This window comes from Pseudonaja textilis, chromosome 3 (genome assembly GCF_049901715.1).
Source record: "Pseudonaja textilis isolate UNSWEBS1 chromosome 3, rPseTex1.2, whole genome shotgun sequence".
Taxonomy (NCBI): domain Eukaryota; kingdom Metazoa; phylum Chordata; class Lepidosauria; order Squamata; family Elapidae; genus Pseudonaja; species Pseudonaja textilis.
Window position 1 is genome coordinate 13641089 of NC_141992.1, and position 20851 is coordinate 13661939.

Consider the following 20851-nt stretch of genomic DNA (forward strand, 5'->3'; position numbering starts at 1 on the left):
AATTTAAAGGGCAGTATTCAAAAGCGCTCAGCGATCTGTGACTTGACCCATCCTTAATAGAAGGTAAGGTCTGTGGAACATTTCCTACCGGGCCGCCAGTTTGCTGGGCGCTGCCATCTTGTTTGATGAGAAAGTGCTTCCGGGTGAGCTTTTCCGGTTGGAACATGGCATTTGGGTCCTGAAGGAATCCTCACGCCTTAGTTTCATCAAAGGGGGGGCTTCGAACGAAACTAAGGCGCGAGGATTCTTTCAGCACCCAAGGCAAGGCGAGCCGAGCAACCGTCCCGAAGCCATCCCGAAGCGAAGCCCATCGACAAAGGTACAAAGGAGGAGTTGAAGTTGGGGAGAAGCGGGGGACGGCTGGCTGGCCGGTCGTTCAGCTCGCCTTGCCTTGTCATGCGTGCTGATGCCGGTACCGGGCCGCGGATCATTTTGTGATGCCGGTACCAGGCTGTGGCACAAAAAAGGTTGGGGGCCACTGATCTACAAAACAAGAGAGTGTAAACCCTTGCTCACTGATTGTTTTCAAGAGGAAAGAGAAACTGCTGTTTCTCCAGCCCAGAAAAAGAGGCCTCCTGCCAGTTTATTAGGGGTTATAAACCTATTCTCAGATATCAGCAACAGCTAAGCAAAGTAATAACCCTTTACTTACTGACTCTCAATACCACTTCATTACCTTCATTATCTCAAAACTTATAACTTTCTACCTCAAGACCTATATCAAAGATTAGATAATGATATCTCCAAATCAATTTCTTTAAAATAATTAATTTTTATCAAATGATTAATTGATTTATTGTTTTTATGGATTAGTATGATTGAGTGTTTAGTGCATATAGTGTAATTACTGAATATCTGATTAGTAAAATCAGTGATTTAGTGAATTTAATTGAATTAGTAATTACTGTAATAAATTAGGCTGTTTGTTGCTTAGCAAAATTATTTGATTAGAGTAATGTGAATAACCAATTGATTGATTGAGTTTTACTAATAAGTAACCTTACTTTTGATTTGTTCTCTAACATATCAATTAACAGTTATTAATTACCAACATTCATTAAGTAACTGTCTACCTATCACATTAACTAGCTATTGTAATTGTTTAGTGTACTATTGCCATTGACCATGCCAGCCAAAAACTCCAAACCAAAACAAAAGAAAAATATCTCTACCAATGACCTCCCAGACTCCTGCACATGTTTCAGATGTCTTGAAACCATCAATGAAAGAGAAATTTACATCAAATGCCGCCTATGCGACAATCTAGCCCTCCCTGCCTGCTTAAACGCAAACAAAAGCCTAGCTGATATAGTTAAAAATTCAGATACATTCTTTTATCTATGTCCATCATGTTCTCCTAAGCTAAACAAACTGAGTACCCTACCTGACAGAGTTGAAAGCATAGAATCACTCATTCACTCAATAGAAGAACACTTAGCAACATGTTTTGAAACAACTATACAAGCAAGCCTAATCTCTCTTGAAAAAAAAATACAGCATATATAAGTGAGTACCTTTCAGCTCAAAATCAAATCCCACAACAACCACAACCACTACCTCAACTACAATCACCATTACAACCAAAAATAACCACCAAACCACAGCCAGAAACAATTACTATCCCTTCAAATAATTCCACAAATAATATCTCCTTACTCATCAGAGACACCATGGAACGTGAACAGAAACGTCCAAATGCCATCTTATTTGGTCTTGAAGACACCAACGAATCAGACGACATCACCAAAGTTTGCGATATCATAAGCAACTCAAATACAACAAACATCTCTCCTGAAGATATCATTGAAATAACTAGAGATGGCCCTGGGTACAAATGCAATGACGGCTCTGTGGTCCCAAGATTTTGTAGAGTTGTATGCAAAAATGAATCCAGCAAATGCATATTCATTCATACAATAAACGCCATTGCAAAAACCAATCCCAACCACAAACAACTTCACTCAAGGCCAGACTTATCCATACTGCAAAGAATCCGCTCCCGTGAACTCCGCGCAGAACTCAAAAACTGTCTAGGCAATGGAGAAAAGGACCTATACATTGACTACCGAGCTGATTGCATCAAAAGAAAGTCACACAACCCACAACTCTGCATCCAACCCCATCCCATCCTATCCAGCATCACTCAAAGCTAGGCACGCATGCCTCTAACTACCTCAATTCAAACTACAACTGGCCTTAAATGCAAGCTACTCAGTGCAAGAAGTCTTGTGAATAAAATACCTGAATTTCTCCTCTTACTAAATACAGCTAAATTCGACATCATATTTGTCTGTGAAACATGGCTTAAGGCATCTCTCCCTGACTCCATTACCACAGTAAGAGACTATCATGTTTACCGATCAGATCATGAAATCCGTAGAGGAGGTGGTGTTGCTATCTTCTATAAAAAGTCCCTACATCTAAAAAACATCCAAGTTACCCAGGAGATTGCTATTCCTGAGACCATAGTCTGTGAACTGTCCTTAAATATCACATTTCGGTTCTTACTATGTTACAGAGCCCCTGATTATGACATCGAACATGCAAACAAGCTAAATACACTACTAACATGGGCAGCATCCTGCCCACACGCTTTTATCTTTCTTGGAGAAGTCTGCTGCCATTTATCTATGCAGTATTTTGCAAGGAGTCCTTGGTGCAGGGGTTGGTTGTTTTCTTGCAGACATTTTATTACCCAAATTTGGTAACCCTGAGGTACAAATATTCTTCTCTGTTTTTTACATGCTAGATCAAGTGGCCTCATAATGACTGCATTAACAATTGAAACTGACATAGATATTAAATCTGCTTCTCTGCTGTTGTGGTTTTATTTCCCCAAATCTAGAAATATGCTGTAGAATTGTTTCTATGTAATTTATAATCTAATAGGGATGAGAAGATTGGTCAAAAGATTTAACCAACTTGAGATTCAAAGAATACATCAAGAGAACATTTTTTTTTCTGTCTGAACAGCATTGAGAGCTAAGGTTGTATGAATTTAATAGGAGCAATGAGAACTAAGGTATTCTGAATTTCCAAATTAAGGAACTAAAACATTAAACATTTCCTTCCTCCCCACCCCAACAATCAGCAGTATTTGTATTGAAAGCTTAACCTTAAGGGGTGAATCATATTTTTAAAGGAAGCTGCTCATTCAACTCAAAATTCTTTAATCGTTTTACACCCTAACGACTAACCTGCAATTAGACTTTCTGTGATTTCATCCAGCGGAGCTGAGTTGCGTGCAATTTACTTTGAAAACTCTCTCTGCCGTAATTTTTATTCCCACTAGGTGGTCCTCCTGAATTTTGATTGAAACCAACTGAATTTGTTAGAAACAACTTCAAGAGATAAGAGATGAGATTGCAGGCATTTTCATTTCTCATTTAAGGGACTAATGATGAAAATCTGTTGTGCACCTCTCTTGGTCCTACAACAGTCTATACATGGAAATGCACACATCTACCAAAAGCCTTACCTCCAGCTTCTAAGCTTTATACATAGAGTTTATGCATGCATCTCTGACATAGCAGGTGGAAGACCAACAGAATAACATAGTTGGAAGAGATCTTGTGTCAGACCCATGTATCTGCCATTCTTCAGTGAAAGAAAGGGCGGCAGGGGGGTTGGATTTGATCTATTTCGTTCTTTTTCCTCTCTATGTATCCTAAGTATCTTATTTCTTGCCTTGTCCTCTTACTTGATTTATAACCATTGTCTGGCGCCTCAAATGCCTGGAAAATTCTCAGCTCTTGAGGGAATGCAAGGGGAGGAGGGGGCCATGTGGATTGCAACTCTGGAAGATTAGCCCTAAGAAAACGTTTCTTATCTGCTTTCTCAGAGACACCGGTACAATAACATCTTCACACCTGTGGATTGGTGGAATACACATCAGACTGTTGGGGGGGTTTTCTAATTTCCTATATTTTAGTTGTATGCGGAGGGACCTCAGAGCCTGCTCTGAATTCTGACTTGCTTTCACCCCTTTTCAATAAGGTTCCTTTTGAAAGACAAAGTTTTCAAGAGTCTATACTTGTTTTGAAGGAGATGGGGAGAGGCTGGACCTTACACCTTGGAGGTCTTCTGTTCCTACCTCCTGATCAAGCAGGAGACCCTCCCTATACAGTTTCAGACAAATGGTCTCCAGTGATGAAGCACTTACAACTTCTGGAGGCAAGCTCTTCCACTAATAATTGTTCTCATTGTCAGGAAATTTCTCCTTTGATCTAGATAGCTCTAAATCCAGGTCTTTCCTTACATCTTCATTCTGCTAAAGGTGATGGATGCGGTCAAAGCAGTTTAGAGCTTGGAAAATAGCTACCCAGAGAAATCCCCTTCGTGTAGTAATGTGTGCCATAAATATTTACATATTTTGTGAGGTTAGAGTGCTCCAATCAGCAGTTAAGGCAGCCTTTTCAATTCCTCATAGTGGAATAAGAAATGTGACTAAAAGTCTAGAGATTCTCAATCATCCAGGTCAAGGTTGTCCCAAAGGTGCTTTTTTCAGGAGGCAACTGGACTTTTTTGTTTTTTTCTTTGAAGACGTTTCGCTTCTCATCCAAGAAGCTTCTCCAGCTCTGACTAGGATAGTGGGGAATGGAAGGATTTGTAGTCCTTGCAGGCAGCTGGTCAATTGCATCGTTTTAGAGAGTCATTGGGGCCACTTGGAGGGTTATCTGTGTCCTCAGGGTCACTTGAGTAGTGCTGCTGGTTCTGAAGTGAAGCATCTTCAAAAGAAAAGGAAGTCCAGTTGCCTCCTGAAAAAGCACCTTTGGGACAACCATGACCTGGATGACTGAGAATCTCTACAGACTTTTAGCTATACAATTTGGGATGAACACCCTTGGAATGGTATGGGAATAGGAATGGATTTCCAGAGGGAAAATTGCAGACTACAGAAACCAGGAGCACTACTCAGGAGACCTTGAGGACACCGATAAACTTCCAAGTGCTTCAATGACCCTCTAAAAAGATGCAAATGACCAGCTATCTGCAAGGAATATAAATCCTTCCATTCCCCACTGTCCTGTCAGAGCTGAAGAAGCTTCTTGGATGAGAAGAAACATCTTTTAAAAAAAAATAGTCCAGTTGCCTCCAGAAAAAGCACCTTTGGGACAAGAAATGTGACTGCAACACTGGAGAAATTACAATTTTCTAAGCATATATAGACTGGCCAACCAAAACATTAAATCCAAATCAGATCATTCTGCAATAGCGGCAGGGGTGGGATTCAAAAATGGTGGGTATGGCCTACTGGAACTTTGGTAGGGCCGATTTTCACCTTCCCAGGGATCTGGAGGCCTCCCCCAAAAACATCTTCCCCTGGGCTCTGGAGGCCCTCTGGAAGCAGGCCCGTTTCTGGACTTCTGGAAGGCCCATTTTTCCCGCTCCCAGACCCTCCACATGGACCCTGCACTTACCCGCATTGCGTGAGACTCCTCGGAGGGGCTGGGTAGGAGGGGCCAGCTGATCGGTTGAAATACTGGTTCAGCGAACCAGGTGAAAACTTAACCCGAACCGGTCCAAACCAGTAGAATCTCACCCCTGAGTGTCAAGCTCACGTCATCATAGCAGTACCATGTGACATATTGGGACATCATGTGGTGCCATGATTCGCTAAACCGGGCATGGGCATGGCCACCGTGTGACACATCTGGCCTGTGGGTCCAGAGTTTGACAGCCCTGTTCTAGAGCAACTTTCTCAAATGGGGAATTTTCCGTTGCACAGACTTAATACTGATAGTGTCAGTATTAAATCTATGCAGCAGAAAATTCCCCACTTTCTTATCCAGAGATCATCTCTTATCTCTTTTCACTGAATGAAATGATCAGTGATTGGGCAATTGCAAATTATTCTGATTGGAGGGTCGACTTGTCAATCACTGGTTCCACTGGATCCAAACCTTCCCCTCCTTCCCTTCCCTTCCTTCTTTATTATTTGTTTGCTGTCAGCTTTCTTGGAATCAAAAATTAGAATAGAACAGGCAAATGAAAATATGTTCCAGATTGCACCTCATACTCCCCACCTCATAGCCTTTTGCTTACGCTGATGCACATGTTTCTTTATGAAGAATTGTATGTATTGTATATATTGTGGACTTCATATTGAGATAGCAGTTCATTATAATTTGGTCAATTCTGGTTTCAGTAAACAGTAATCTATGGGGATCTTTTCTGCACAAAAGTTTTCCCAATTAAAATGAATTATGGAAAAGAAAAGCAAAATGTTCAATATGTATGAAAGTGCAGCCCAGGACTTTAAGGATAATAGACCTTTGAAACATTTTTCAGCATAATCATCCTCCCAATTTCAGGAATGGGGATTACTCACGCATATAAACTGCAACACATTTAACAAATAACATCTTGCATAATGCAAAACCAGAATATTTTTAAGCACGCATAAACCAGATTCGGTACATATATTAATAATTCACTCAGAAGTGCATTGGAGCGAGACAGTGTAGTCCTGTTGGGAATTTCGCTGTGTGGCATGAATTTGCTGTGTGTTTTATTCTTTTCTCTGACATCATTTTTAATGCCTCAACTCAGGTTTCCACTAGTTGTGATCAATCAAATGTTGTCACATGATTATCTATCAAGGCAAGCTGTTTGATGGTTGACTGATTATGTAACGTTCCTTCAAGTTGTTCTCAACTTTTAGCAACCCCCATAAACCAATTTTTTTCCCATGATGATCTATTCTTAACCTGGTCTTTTAGTTCTTCCAACAGTGAGCTGTTTATGAGATTAGTAATTTGTAGCTGGCTGCTGTTTATGCCTCATGCATTATGTCCGTCTGAATGGGTTAAAGATTGCATAGGTCTGCATTTTCCATACCATGGTTTTACTCAGCTGCTCTTTGCATTTTGTCTGCAACTGGAAGACTTGTAATTCTCACAGAATATATTAGACATGAGCTGTAACATTCTGTTTGCAACATTACTTATTTTTGTCTGTTGATTTTACTCTTGCAAGACTTACCTAAAAGTATTGGCGGGAAGTGATCTGAGATCATTAGCTGTACAACTGCATTCACCAGATACCCAGATACCGAAGCAGTTGTGGTTGTGCCTCTTGTGGAAACTATCCCCAGTCAGGATTCAGATGTTCTAATTTTTTTTACTCATTTACTTCTGTAACTCTTCTAGTAGGAGCGCTTTCTCCATTAAGGTAGGCCGTTGTCAAATTTCACATCACACTGTGCAAACAGGTGGATTGCAACCATTTCACATGTACCGATATTCTGCATTTTAATCCTGCCCTTTTGAATAATAGTAGCCTAAAATAGGTCCTCACCCTTCATCTACCCCTTTTCCAATGAACTAGTTCAACTTCTCAGTCACCACAGCAAAAATTGACCCAATACTATCCATTTTAGCAGTCCTACACTTGAATCTTCCTTCTGGAAAATGGAAGCTGCTAATATAAAACTTGCTTGAGGGAAAGAGAGAGAGAGAGAGAGGGAGGGAGGGAGGGAGAGAGAGAGAGAGAGAGAGAAGAAATCAAATTATTTCCCATGTTCCTTTAAACTCTGATGCTAAATCCCATAAAACATGGAAGTCTGTGGAATTGTTTTCTGCAGTAAGTAATCATTTAATTAACAAAAAAAATGAACAGGAGTTCAAAAAAAAAGAGGAGTGTTTTGTTAGACATTATATATATAAAAAAAAGAAAAGAAACAATATCGTAAATAACTTTGTAGAACATGAACTTAAGTGTTTTGTACAAACTAATCGTGATAAGTTCCCAATGTCTCGTCACCATGATAATACTGAATGATGGTGTGCGCCGTGTCCATTATGTCAGAGGCCTTGGAATGGTAGAGCCTGTACATGCACAACATCTCCTTTCTCAAGATATGCAGCAATTCAGTTTAAAACAAGTAGCAAAGGAATGCAGTCATTTCCTTTTGGATGAGTTCAATATTGTCAGTGAATTCTCCCACACCTTGAGGGTTGCGGCTCCAAGGTGACGGATTAGATCGTTTTAAACACGAGTTGCAGAGACAGACTCTGCAGTCTTTCCAGAACCTGAAACATCAGCTTCTCGTAGACTGAACCTCAGAGAAAGGCCTTCATGTTTTCCCTGATGCGTGTTCAGTAGTGGATATCAAAAAAAGTAGACAAATTCTTCGCAGAAGAAAATCTCTATGGCCTGTGGAATCTAGAAGTTAAAAGGAGAAGACATAAGTGATTATGGCAGTTGTTTAGAAGTTCTATCACAAAAAGCAATTTCATGTAAGAAAAAAAAAACAAGGATCTAAGGACAAGTTAGTTACCTACCTATCTACCTATCTATTGGTAGTCAAATCAAAACTTTTATCTTCAACATTTTAAAGTTAAAGTGGAGGAGCTCTTACATTTCTACTGAATTTTTATTTTGGTGATACTTAATAACAACTTAAGAATTAAATGGCTTCTGCTCAAAGAAATGCCACCAATTTCATCTGAGTGCCTTAAAGTTAAATGTTTTACCTGAGCTGAAATCTCTAAATTCATTTCAATTTTCAGTTTAGACTGGGCTTTGGTAGCAACTCTGATTGTGATTATTGTCAATCTTCCTATACCAAGCAAACACAGCATCTGAAGAATTTCAAGTGCATAGACATTGTCTGATCAATTTTGCTCAGGTGAGGAAATTGATCAGTAGATTATATTCACAGATTGGCTGCAATTAAAAGATCAATGTGCATGTTTCAAGAGAATAATTACTGCCTTTTGTAATTTTCACTGCTGAATATTATCATATTTATGGGCCTGATCTGAAATCTTAGCAAGCAGCTAGATTTCCTACACTGTTTTCTTTAATTTCCTCCATAGGCAGATCAATATAGACTACTGAATTAGTATTTCTGGGTACACCATAAGTTATCTTTTGTTTAAAAATGGTCTGTGCTCACTCAAATTGTGCTGAATGTTTACAGGGTTTGTTTTTGTTCCTGTTCTTTGCATAACAGCGAATGTATTTTTCATTATTTGACCGACCTGAAGTTAAATTCTTATGCTTAGAGAATTATCAAGTAAATTGATGGTGAGTTTGGGATAAAAAGTAGATAGGTCAGTTTCATTTCAACCACCTTGGACGCCTCAGCAACTCACAAGTTAAGGCTAACATGCGTGACCCAGCATAATGTTGCAGGATCCAAATTGGACCGATCACTGGAGCCAGAGGTTTAGTCTTCCGAAGTTTTCGTACTTGTGCTGGAATCCATCTTCAGGAAACTTCTCTCTTAACAGAAGGTGAGAGGGGATAGATACGGATTGCAGCACAAGTTCAAAAGCTCGGAAGACTAAACCTCTCATCCTGTTGACTGTCTCAGATTGGACCAAGCTCTGTTCCAAGCTCTGGAAGAGTGCTAGAACATTCTGCAGGTTTTTGAGATAGAGATAGAGATGATAGATAAATAGATAGATGATAGATAGATAGATAGATAGATAGATAGATAGATAGATAGATAGATGATAGATGAGAGAGAGAGAGAGAGAGAAATTGATATTCAATGGATGAATACATACTATCTGGGCAACTGACCTTGTCAAATGCTTGCTTGATGCATGCACCTCCATTTCATTACTTTTGTATTCATTTAGCTCTTTACGAATGGCTGCCTGGAAAATTCAAACAGAAACAAGGTGAATTAATTCTTTAAAACTGGTAAGAAAAGGCACAGCTTAAAATTTAAATGAAATGATATCCTTCTCTATAAAGAACCATAAGCTCTTCCAATTGAAAAGTTTGTTGAAGTCTCTTCCACATCCCAAGCAATGGGTGGCAACACAGTAACTCCATAAGTGGAGGGGTCCATGAAATAGCTCCTTAATAAATTCTGTTTTTCCACCATACTTAAATCAAATTGAGGGATTGCCATGTGTGAATAGGTAAAAGCAATCAGTAGGAATTTACAATAGTTGTATGCTGGCTGGGGAATTCTGGGAACTACATAACTTTAAATTGTCACGGTTGGGAAACATTGTATCTAAACAATATTGTTCAAAAGCAAAACACCAGGGATTGACTTGTGGCTGTGAGACTGTCAAAGAAGAGAGGGTCAACCTATTCTCTAAAGCACCTGAAAGCAGGATAGAAACAATGGATGGAAACTAATCAAGGAAAGAACCAACCTAGAACTAAGGAGGAATTTCCTGACAGTGAGAAAAATTAATCAGTGGAACAACTTGCCTTCGGAAATCGTGAGTGTTCCAACACTGGAGGATTTGAAGAATAGATTAGACAACCATTTGTCTGAAATGGCATGGGGGGCTGGACTAGAAGACCTCCAAGGTCCCTTTCAACTTTGTCATTCTGTTAATACCAGTCCAACGGTAGGACCAGCAACCCAGATTGGATGTATTCAAGTAGAGGCTATACACACTCTCCATTGGGGATGTTTCCATTTGGATGTCTGTTCTGAGCTAGGAAGTTGGACCCAAGGCCCTAAATAGCTTCTTACAACTCAATGTTTGTGTGGCTTTGGTTTAATGTACAGGTGACTTCCAGCCACTCACTTAGGGACCGTTTGAGGTTACAATGGCCCATCCCTAAAGGTACTGATGGCCTGGTTCTGAAGTTACAACAGCTGCTCCACCCTCATCCCATAACTGCATTTTGGGTCCACATCCCATAACTTGGCAATTGGTCCACATTTACAGCTGTTTGCAGCATCCCATGATCACATGCTGAAAAAATGGCGTTTACTTCCAGTTTTCGGCAAAAATACCCCATAGCAAACAATGGGTTCACTTAATGTCTGCAGTGTTCATTTAATGAGTATGGTGATTGGTTTAATGACTGATACAAAAGAGGTCCTAAGATTGGGTGATGACCTGCTTTGCAACTATGATGATTTATGACTGTCATGGGCAGGTTCCATCACAGTCGTAAGTCCAGAACTCTCTGTATAATCTGGCATCAAGGGAAGGGTGGCACATTCCACCTTTGGCAGGCATATGCCCATAAAAACAAAAAACACCTTAGTACCTTGTCTGCTGCTGAAAGCCTGGTCCATGGCTTGTCTGCTCGTCGGTCGTAATCCTGTGCTTTTGCCACCTCCACATAATCGCTGAATCGGATGAGGATTTTTCTGTCTCTTAATTCATCAACTGTAGGTCGTTGATTAAGCTTTGGGAGGAAAAAAAAATCATGAAATGTGAGAACTGTAAAGAAACTTGGGTGGAGAATATTAACAAAAATGCCTACATTTCATTTCTGCTGACTTCTTTGGAACACATTTAGGAATAAGGTGTTTCTGTTTGATACACTTGTTCATTCGTGACCAAAATTTAGACACTCCTTGGGCTACTTTACAATTGCTCGGTTGTAATCGCATAGCAATAGCACCTAGACTTATATGCCACTTGATAGTGCTTTACAGCCCCTCTCTAAGCGGTTTACAGAGTCAGCCTATGGCCCCCAACAATCTGGGTTCTCATTTTACCCACCTCAGAAGGAGGGAAGGCTGAGTCAACCTTGAGCCGATGAAATTTGAACTGCTGGCAGTCGCCATAATTAGTCTGCAATACTGCATTCTAACCACTGCACCACCACGGCTCAGTTGTAAACTCAGGATATCTCCTAAGAAACTTTTCTTTTTTAATGCTGCATTTAGTAGCTTGAAAACTTCTAAAAACCCTAACAACCCTAACCCTGTTTTTATTTTTTACATTAGGTGCATAATTTCTCAAGTTAGATCTGAGTTCCCAGCAGGGTATACCGTTAGGAAGGCAAACTTCAACCTATATTTTAAAATGCAACCTAATAAAACTATAAACATGAAAAACCAAAGTTAAACTTCCAACTTATGTCAAGTTGACCATTAGGTCACACAGAATAATGGACCAAATGGACTGTAGGTCTAGTCGCACAAAGCATTTCTTACGCTCTGATGGACTGGCATTCCAAAATGAAGGCCATGCATTGTCATTCTACAGCTTTGTGTTGGATGTGCCCATCCCCATTTCAGCAAGAGCAGGTGGTGCTCTGCAGGTGACATTTCTATGATCAATAATGTAGGTATAGGAGGATAGGTGATGTCATTTTTATAGATCCGTGTTACAAACTTTTCTGCACTCAACGTGCATTCCAGTGTGTTCTTGGCTTTAGATGGCAAAACATGCCATGAAACTGCGGTAGAAAGCCTCTGGATACCTGAAGGAGGTAGACATGCCAAAAATTGTTTACAGCCCTCTTCAATGTTCTTACAATCTTTCCTATTCCTGCTGCCAGCTTGCTCACTCAGCTCCTGGCAGCAGTGAGAGAAAATGAGTGCTTGGAACTAAGACCAGGCATGTCTTTAGAAGGATCTTTCACTTCCATGAAGGTTCATTCAAAAGCTCCCTCACAGTTGGTTTGCAGATCAAGAAGGACCCTTCCCTTGTAAGCATGAAGCAAGCCTGTTGCTCCACGTTACCCTGCTTTCCAAACTATTTCAGTCTTTCCTGAGGTAACACTGCAGGAAAGCAGACAACTTGGTCTAGCGGTTAAGGCACCAAGCTAGAAAGCTGGTTGTGTGACTTTGAGCTCTTTTAGCCCAATCCACCTCACAGGGTGGTTGTTGTGGGGAACATAGGAGGAGGAAGGAGCATCGTGTATGTTCATTACCTTGAGTTATTTATAAAAATAATAAAGGTAGGAAATGGATGGATGGATGGATGGATGGATGGATGGATGGATGGATGGATGGATGGATGGATAGGTAGGTAGGTAGGTGGGTGGGTGAATAGATGGATGCATGGATGGATGGATGGATGGATAGATGGATGGATGGATGGATAGATAGATAGATAGATAGATAGATAGATAGATAGATAGATAGATAGATAGATAGATAGATAGATAGATAGATGACAGATAGGTAGATAGGACGGTTGGGTGGATGGATGGATGATGGATGCATAGATGGATAGATAGATAGAGATGATGGATGCATACATATATATAGTTGATGGATGCATAGATGGATGGATGGATAGATAGATGACAGATAGGTAGGTAGGTGGGCGAGTGGATGGATGGATGATGGATGCATAGATGGATAGATAGATAGGTAGATAGATATAATGGATACATAAATGTGTGTGTAAATATATATGTGTGTGTGTGTGTGTGTGTATGTGTAGCTAGATGATAGATAGATAGATAGATAGATAGATAGATAGATAGATAGATAGATAGATAGATAGATAGACAGACAGACAGACAGACAGACAGACAGACAGACAGACAGATAGATGATGGGTGGATAGATATATATAGTTCAAGGTAATGAAACTGAGTTGCCTTCCCTTCATGGCACACTTCTGTTTTTCAGTCAAACATAAGTTGCTTTCCACAGCCCTCTTGCTGGAATCTGTACAGGTAGTCCTTGACTTACAACAGTTTGTTCAGTGACCATTGTTTAGTGTCCATTCAAAGTTACAATGGCACTGAAAAAAGTGACATGACTATTTTTCACACTTATTTTTCACACCATTGCAGCACCCACGTGGTCATATGATCAAAATCCAAACGCTTGGCAACTGACTCATATTTATGACAGTTGCAGGGTCCCAAGATCATGTGATCACTTTTTGCAGTCTTCTGATGTGCAAAATCAATGGGAGAAGCCAGATTCACTTAACAACCCTGTTACTAACTTAACCACTGAAGGGACTCACTTAACAACTATGGCAAGAAAGGTCATAAAATGAGACAAAATTCACTCAATAAATGTTTCACTTAGCAACAGAGATTTTGGGCTCAATTGTGGTTGTAAGTCGAGGACTACCTAATACTGTCTGCTGTCCTGCTAAGGAACTACAGGTAATCCTTGACTTTTGACCATAATTGAGCTGCAATTAGAATTGTAAATTGGGACAATCATTAAGAAAGTTGTCACATGACCGCATCCAATCTTACAACCTTTCTTGTGGTGGTTGTTAAACGAACACCATAGTCATGAAGCAAATACTACGGTTGTTTAAAAGGGGACGTAGTAGCTCAGTGGCTAAAACGCTGAGCTTGTCGATCAGAAAGGTCAGCAGTTCAGCAGTTCCCTAGCACCGCATAATGGAGTGAGCTCCCATTACTTGTCCCAGCTTCTGCCAACCTAGCAGTTTGAAAGCATGTAAAAATGCAAGTAGAAAAATAGGGACCCCTTTGGTGGGAAGGTAAAAGTGTTCCGTGTGCCTTCGGCATTTAGTCATGCCAGCCACATGACCACGGAGACGTCTTTGGACAGTGCTGGCTCTTCAGCTTTGTAACAGAGATGAGCACCGCCCCCTAGAGCCGGAAACAATTTGCAGGTATGTGCAAGGGAAACCTTTACTTTTGTTAAGCAAACTCTTTGTTCCCCATGGGTGTTTGTTGCTGGAAATCATGACCATAGCAGCCATAAACACAGGCTCATTGCTCAGGGCTCAAAATACAATCCATGACCACAGGGTAGCTCCCACCATAGGAGGTTCGAATCTGAATAACTATCTTTTCAGGGTTCATAGAAACATCAAATCACAGGGCAGGAAGAGACCTTGGAGGTCTTCTAGTCCAACCCCCTGCCCAAACGGTTGCTAAGCAACCAGTCATAAATTAAGGACTACCTATATACAGATATTCTCTCCCTTAAGGAATAGAGAGAACAACGAATGGGTTGCTAGGCACTTCCTGATAACCAGCAGATTTGTTGGCTGCAGTAATTTCCTATAATCAAACAGACAATAATTGTGAAATTCACTGCAAACAAGACCAATTCAGGAATGGATGCCCAAGAACAAAGAAGCACACAATGTACATTGGTTGCCAGGTAATATAGTACTACTTTCTACTCATTCAGTCACTCAACATCTGGGTGTGTTCGAAAATCCTACATGAGGAACTTTGATGAAATGGCAGAAAATGTCATTCTCCACTGTACTGTACTTTCTATTCATAGAGTTTGAAGGTACATCGAGAGGGAAACTGTAGCAGCTTTTGCAATGTATTTTTAATGCCAGACTATATTTAGAACTTCCACAAAAGATTTGTGCATCCTCTTGGGGAATGAATGACCGAACGAATGAATCCCTTTCTGAAAATTGTCTTTAGGCAGCACTTCTTGTTCCTGGCATAGAAAGATGTAATGTGGCTGATGAACAGAAACTTTTGGCTCAGCATTCATTCCAAATTGCTTGTATTAGGACCTTGTCCCTTCTAAATAAACACCAAGTCCCATTTTTAACTGTGTGTATTGAGATTTTGGGTGGGAGGAGTCTGCAGACCGAGCACCGTTAATTAATACTGAGGAGGAGGATTGCAAAATCCTTGCCTTCCATTCAGTTTGTGTGCAATTTGCTTCGGTGTGATACAGTAGGAATCTTCCTCATTTGTAAAATTGTGATACATTCAGCCTATCTTCCAACTGAATCTCAAGCCCAAGCTGATCAGACATAATCCACTGTTTCATAAAACCACAGAACTTATAGATTTATGAGAGATCCTCTAGTCCAGTCCAGACTAATCATTCACCAAATTATTCCTGACAAATAACCATCCAGCTATATTTGAAAACTTTAGGAGAGATGAAATCAGCCCTCACTCTAGATAAACCATTCTACTGATTCAAAATTCCCTCTTGCTATTCAACATGAATCTGATTTTCTTTTACTTCAGCCCCATTGATTCTTGTCTTGCAAGAACTCCCTCTTGTAAAAGGAGAATTCCGTCTGGTGTAGTCTCTTACATGTAGCTTAGTCATCTAATTTGCAAAGCTAAAACACATCTAAGTCTTCGTAAGGTTTGGTTTCCAGTTTCCTTAGTATTACAGTAGCTCTGAACTAACTCCATAACCCCACTTAATGCCACAACTGGATACAACATGCCAAGTGTTGTCTAGGGGGTAGAGCAGAGAGTACTGCAACACTATTGCCTCCTGGGATTCGAACGCAATGCATTCATTAATGTAGACTAAGACTGCATTAGCTATTTTAGCTGCTGCATCACACTGCTTTCTCCCATTTAGATGGTGATCCAGTACATTTCCAAGAACCTTCTCATACCCTCTATTGCCCAGCCAAGTCTCCTCTGTCCATGTGTTTAAATTTGCTTATCCAGACAACAGTACACTTGTCATAGCAGAACCTTACACTTCTAGCCTTGGCTCAATTATACCAAGCCTGTCAAGAAAAGTTTGAACGTGTCCTCCGAGGTATTAGCCAACTCACACATTCCTTATTAAGCTAAATGCAAATGGCAAATCACTGTCCAGCAAAGGGTAGGACTTAATGATGATGCTTATTCTTGGACTGTATCCAAAATATGGTATAATTCAATCAAAGCTGTTATTAGAGGTGATTAAAAAAAAAGTTGCAGGACCCAGCCCCCATAGCATCTTCTCGCTGCTAGTCAGGATTCAGTAGCTCAGATAGCATCGGTGAGCAAATCAGTCTGGCTGCAGTACAGTATCACAGTAACTCTGTGTTTAAATATTTGGTCGAGACAGAGAAGATGTAAGAGGGGAGCTTACCTTCCTCGTCAGCCTCTGCTTGATCTCTCTCCTTTCCTCTTGTTCTGTTTGATCATTCCTTTCTGCAGAGAAAATGAAGAGAGAGATGACTTTCCTCATCAAGACCAACTTTGCTGCCCCGTCTTTGCTTTTACACCACTCAGTTGGTTTGGTATTCCGCCAGAAGCATCACATACTCCTTAGCGTGAGGGTTACACGGATGCCAATGTCAGCTCTCCTCGCTGGTGGCCAATTAAACCGGACTTCAACAAATGTGGATCAGCCAACCCCGTTCCTCCATCAGGACAATGAGGAGTGTTTTCAGAGGGAAAATCAATAGACTTTTAGAAGTCTAAATGATCGTTTTGTGATGCCACATCTCTCTCTGAGTCATCCGTGCTGCCCTTACGAGCTGGAACATTGTAGAGAAGCTGCTTCAGGGAACACACGTTCCTTGTACACTTACTCGGCTAGGCTCCTGTAATTTTGTTGATTAATTTATAACAATAGCCAGCGATCTACACCCACACATTCCTTTGCCTTCTAATATTCTGATGATGCCAATCTTATTATAGATTTTTCCTACATTTGGCAGAGAGGGCGGGGGAAGAAGGGATTCCTTGTCTAGAAATGAAATCATTTCTTAAAGAGATACTACTCTCTGCAAATCCCTTCCCTTTTTTATACACCGAAACTGTTAGCATTCAAGCTTGATCATGTTCACACAGTGGGGCTAAAAATAAGCATGGCTGCAGCTGCGGTAACGCTGCATGAAATATAGCCTTAGTCTTCAGATATGAGTTAATGGATTCACTATATCAAGGGCTGCCTGTTGCTAAATTAAGCTATGCGCGTGTGACCTGGGGGAAAAAAACCAGGTTTTTAAAACCATTTTAGAAGGGAAGGAAGGAAGGAGGGAGGGAGGGAGGGAGGGAGGAAGGAAGGAAGGAAGGAAGGAAGGAAGGAAGGAAGGAAGGAAGGAAGGAAGGAGAATATGGGGAAGGAAGGAAAGAAGGAAGGAAGGAAGGGAGGAAATATGGGGAGAAGAAGGAAAGAAGGAAGGAAAGAAGGGAGGGAGGGAGGGAACACAGGAAGAGGAAAGGAAGGGAGGGAGAAAGGAAGGGAATACAGGGAGCGGGAAAGAAAGAAGGAAGGAAGAGGAATACTGAGGGGGGAGGATGGAAGGAAGGAAGGAAGGAAGGAAGGAAGGAAGGAAGGAAGGAAGGAAGGAAGGAAGGAAGGAAGGAGAATATGGGGGAAGGAAGGAAGGAAGGAAGGAAGGAAGGAAGGAAGGAAGGAAGGAAGGAAGGAAGGAAGGAAGGAAGGAAGGAAGGAAGGAAGGAAGGAAGGAAGGAGAATACCAAGAGAGGGGAATGGAAGGATGTATGTATGTATGCATGCATGCATGGATGGATGGATGGATGGATGGATGGATGGTGGAAGGGGAATACAGGGAGAGGGAAAGAAGGAAAAAAAAAGGGAAGAAGGGAGGGAGGAAGGAAGGAAGGGGAATACAGGAACGGGGAAGGAAAGGAGGGAGGGAGGGGAATACCAGGAGGGGGAAAGGGAAGGGAAGGGAAGGAAGGAAGGAAGGAAGGAAGGAAGATTGTCAAACAAATTTACATTGCACGTTGTCACACCAGCCCCACTAGAGGGCATTTTCTGCATTAAATCAAAAGCACGATTTCTGCATCCATCAATTGGTTAACAAGCACTAAAAAAATAGTGCTTGAAGTGGGGGGAGGGAAGGTATTTTTAGAGTCCAGATCTCTATATTTGCTCCCTCCCAAACTCTCAGAACAGAGGCAGCCATGTGGTGCTATTTATGGAAGGAAGGATAGTAGCTGTTTTCAGGCAAATCGTAACCGGAGGGAGACTGAAATCTTCGTAGACTTGACAATGAGCAGCTGAGGCTGAGCCTTGCATATGAATTAGAGGCTTCGGCAAAGATGTAGTTTCTGCTTAGGTTGTCTCAGATATATTTTTAAAAAGGAGGAACAGATGCCACCAGTGATTATAAAACGGTAGCAACGTATCTGCTGGGGCATCTTGTTATTACCTACGAATTTGCATTTGAGAAAGAATTCATAGGACCGTACAGTCCTTCAGATTTTATTTCCAAGAGACATTTCAGAATGAATGTGTGAATGCTTGTAACACTTATATACAACTTTTCACAACTGCCTCCTTGTTTTCCAAGATCATGTGGCAGCTGCAAACAGCAAGAAGGTAGTCCTAGGAAAAGAGGTAGCTGCTTTAAAGAGTTGTAGATGCTATGACATTTGCTCTGGCATTCTCTAAAGCACCTTTCTGGATATGACTTGCTATTTGTTTTTCGTTGTTGGATGTATATTCTGCACTTTGTTCAAAAGCTAAAGGCAATGAAATAGCCTTTTTTAAAGGAAAAAGAAAAGCCTTATAGGTTATATAGCCTTATAGCTTCCGTGACTGAGGGTAGACTTCAATTAGGATCTCTCAGTAGCTCCTGAATGCGATACAGCCCTAATCATTAATTTCTAATTTAGCCGGAATTGCTGGTTACAAACAGAAGGAGGAAGGAGTGGGGGATAGAGTTGTAATGAAAATCACTACCTCAGCTGTTATGGAAAAATTGTCAAGGAAGCAGTTTTAATTTTTGCATAATGGGAATATTCATGAACATCCTGAAATAACTACTAATCACAGATGTCTATGAGCTGGTTGAAAATGTTGAGGAAACTAGAGTATACCCCACTTTTAGGACTTTCAAGATCCAAGATCTAGACACACATACACACACACCCCTAGTAAGTAAGACCACACCTAGAGTACTGCATTTAATTTTGGTCACCACATTATAAAAAAGATGTTGATACTCTAGAAAAAGTACAGAGAAGAGCAACCAGGATGATTAGGGGACTGGAGACTAAAACATATGAAGAACGGTTGCAGGAATTGGGCTTGGCTAGTCTAGAAGAGAAGGACCAGGGGAGACATGATAGCAGTCTTCCAATATTTGAGGGCCTGCCACAGGGAGGAAGGGGGTCAAGCTATTTTCTAAAGTGCCTGTAGGCCAGACAAGGAATAATGGATGGAAACTGAACGTGGAGAGATTTAACCTGGAAAATAAGGAAAAACTTTCTGACAGTGAGAACAATCAACCAACGGAACACCTTGCCATCAGAAGTTGTGGGAGTGCTATCACTTGATACCTTCAAGAAGAGATTGGACTGCCATTTGTCAGAAATGGTGTAGGGTCTCCCGCTTGGGCGGGGGGTTGGACTAGATGATCTGTAAGGTCCCTTCCAACTCTGATTATCTCTTAATATTGCACAAGGAGTGGGTCCCAAAGGTGCTTTTTCAAGAGACAATTGGACTTTCTAGTTTTTCTTTGAAGACATTTCACTTCTCCTCCAAGAAGTTTCTTCAGCTCTGACTGGATGATAGGGAATGGAAGGATTTATACTCCTTGCAGACAGCTGGACATTTGCATTCTTTTAGCCAGTCGTTAAGATCACCTGGCGCTTCTTAGATGAGAAGTGAAACATCTTCAAAGAAAAACCAGAAAGTCCAGTTGCCTCTTGAAAAAGCACCTTTGGGACAATCATGGATGACTGAGAATCTCCATAGACAAGGAGTGGGTGTTACCCCAAGGTCCTCCCTCAAATTGCTAGCAAATTGTAGTGTATTATGAGGTGGAATAAATGATTAAAGACAGTCTAAATGGAATCTAATCTACACTAATCTCATTTGCATCCTTAACCCATTCATTCCACCCTGTATTGTTTGATCATCTGTTGTGATGCAGTGGTTAGAAGGCAATATTGCAGGCCAACTCTGCATTTCCACTATTAGGAGTTTGATCCTGACCAGCTCAAGGTTGACTCAGCCTTCCATCCTTCCGAGGTTGGTAAAATGAGGATCCAGGTTGTTGGGGGCCATAGGCTGACTCTTTAAACTGCTTAGAGAGGGCTGTAAAGCATTGTAAAGTGGTATGTAAGTCTAAGTGCTACTGCTATTGGACAGCACTCCATCCAAGAAAGAGACACAAAGAGGCTTCATGTCTGTTCGAAAGAAAATTGGATCACATATTTTTTCATACCCAGTTTATACATTACTGGTGTTTCCCTGAATTGATATCCATTTGGTTTCAGTCTCATGTAAATAACAAGGTTGTATTTTGGATCTGATATCTTAAAGGTGCTTCAGGGCATGCAGTAGCATCTGCCCAGCCTTCTTAAAATGCTCATGTTGTCAACTCATAAAATATTTCTATGGTCTTTTTAGAGTTGCCAACAGAAAGGGAGGAGGGCGCAGCGGGCAGCTTGCATTCCATCAATAGTTTTCAAAGATAGTAACTAGGTGACTGAAGTTTCTGCTGTGGAAAATTCTAACTGGAGAACATGATTGATGACT

At 40.9% G+C, this 20851-nt stretch overlaps 1 protein-coding gene across 3 annotated transcripts in view; it reads right to left on the reverse strand.

The window, feature by feature from the left end:
* Positions 1 to 7578: 7578 nt before the first annotated feature.
* The window catches only part of PHACTR3 (phosphatase and actin regulator 3), a 259576-nt gene continuing 246303 nt past the window's right edge, over positions 7579 to 20851 (reverse strand). For all 3 annotated transcript variants that reach the window (XM_087928947.1, XM_087928946.1, XM_087928945.1), the window contains 4 exons: positions 16478 to 16539; positions 10981 to 11121; positions 9535 to 9611; positions 7579 to 8166 (listed from right to left, as the gene is read on the reverse strand). In XM_087928947.1, coding sequence (XP_087785073.1) covers positions 8151 to 8166; positions 9535 to 9611; positions 10981 to 11121; positions 16478 to 16539 — 296 coding nt within the window. In that variant the 3' untranslated portion in view covers positions 7579 to 8150. The remainder of the gene's footprint in view (positions 8167 to 9534; positions 9612 to 10980; positions 11122 to 16477; positions 16540 to 20851) is intronic.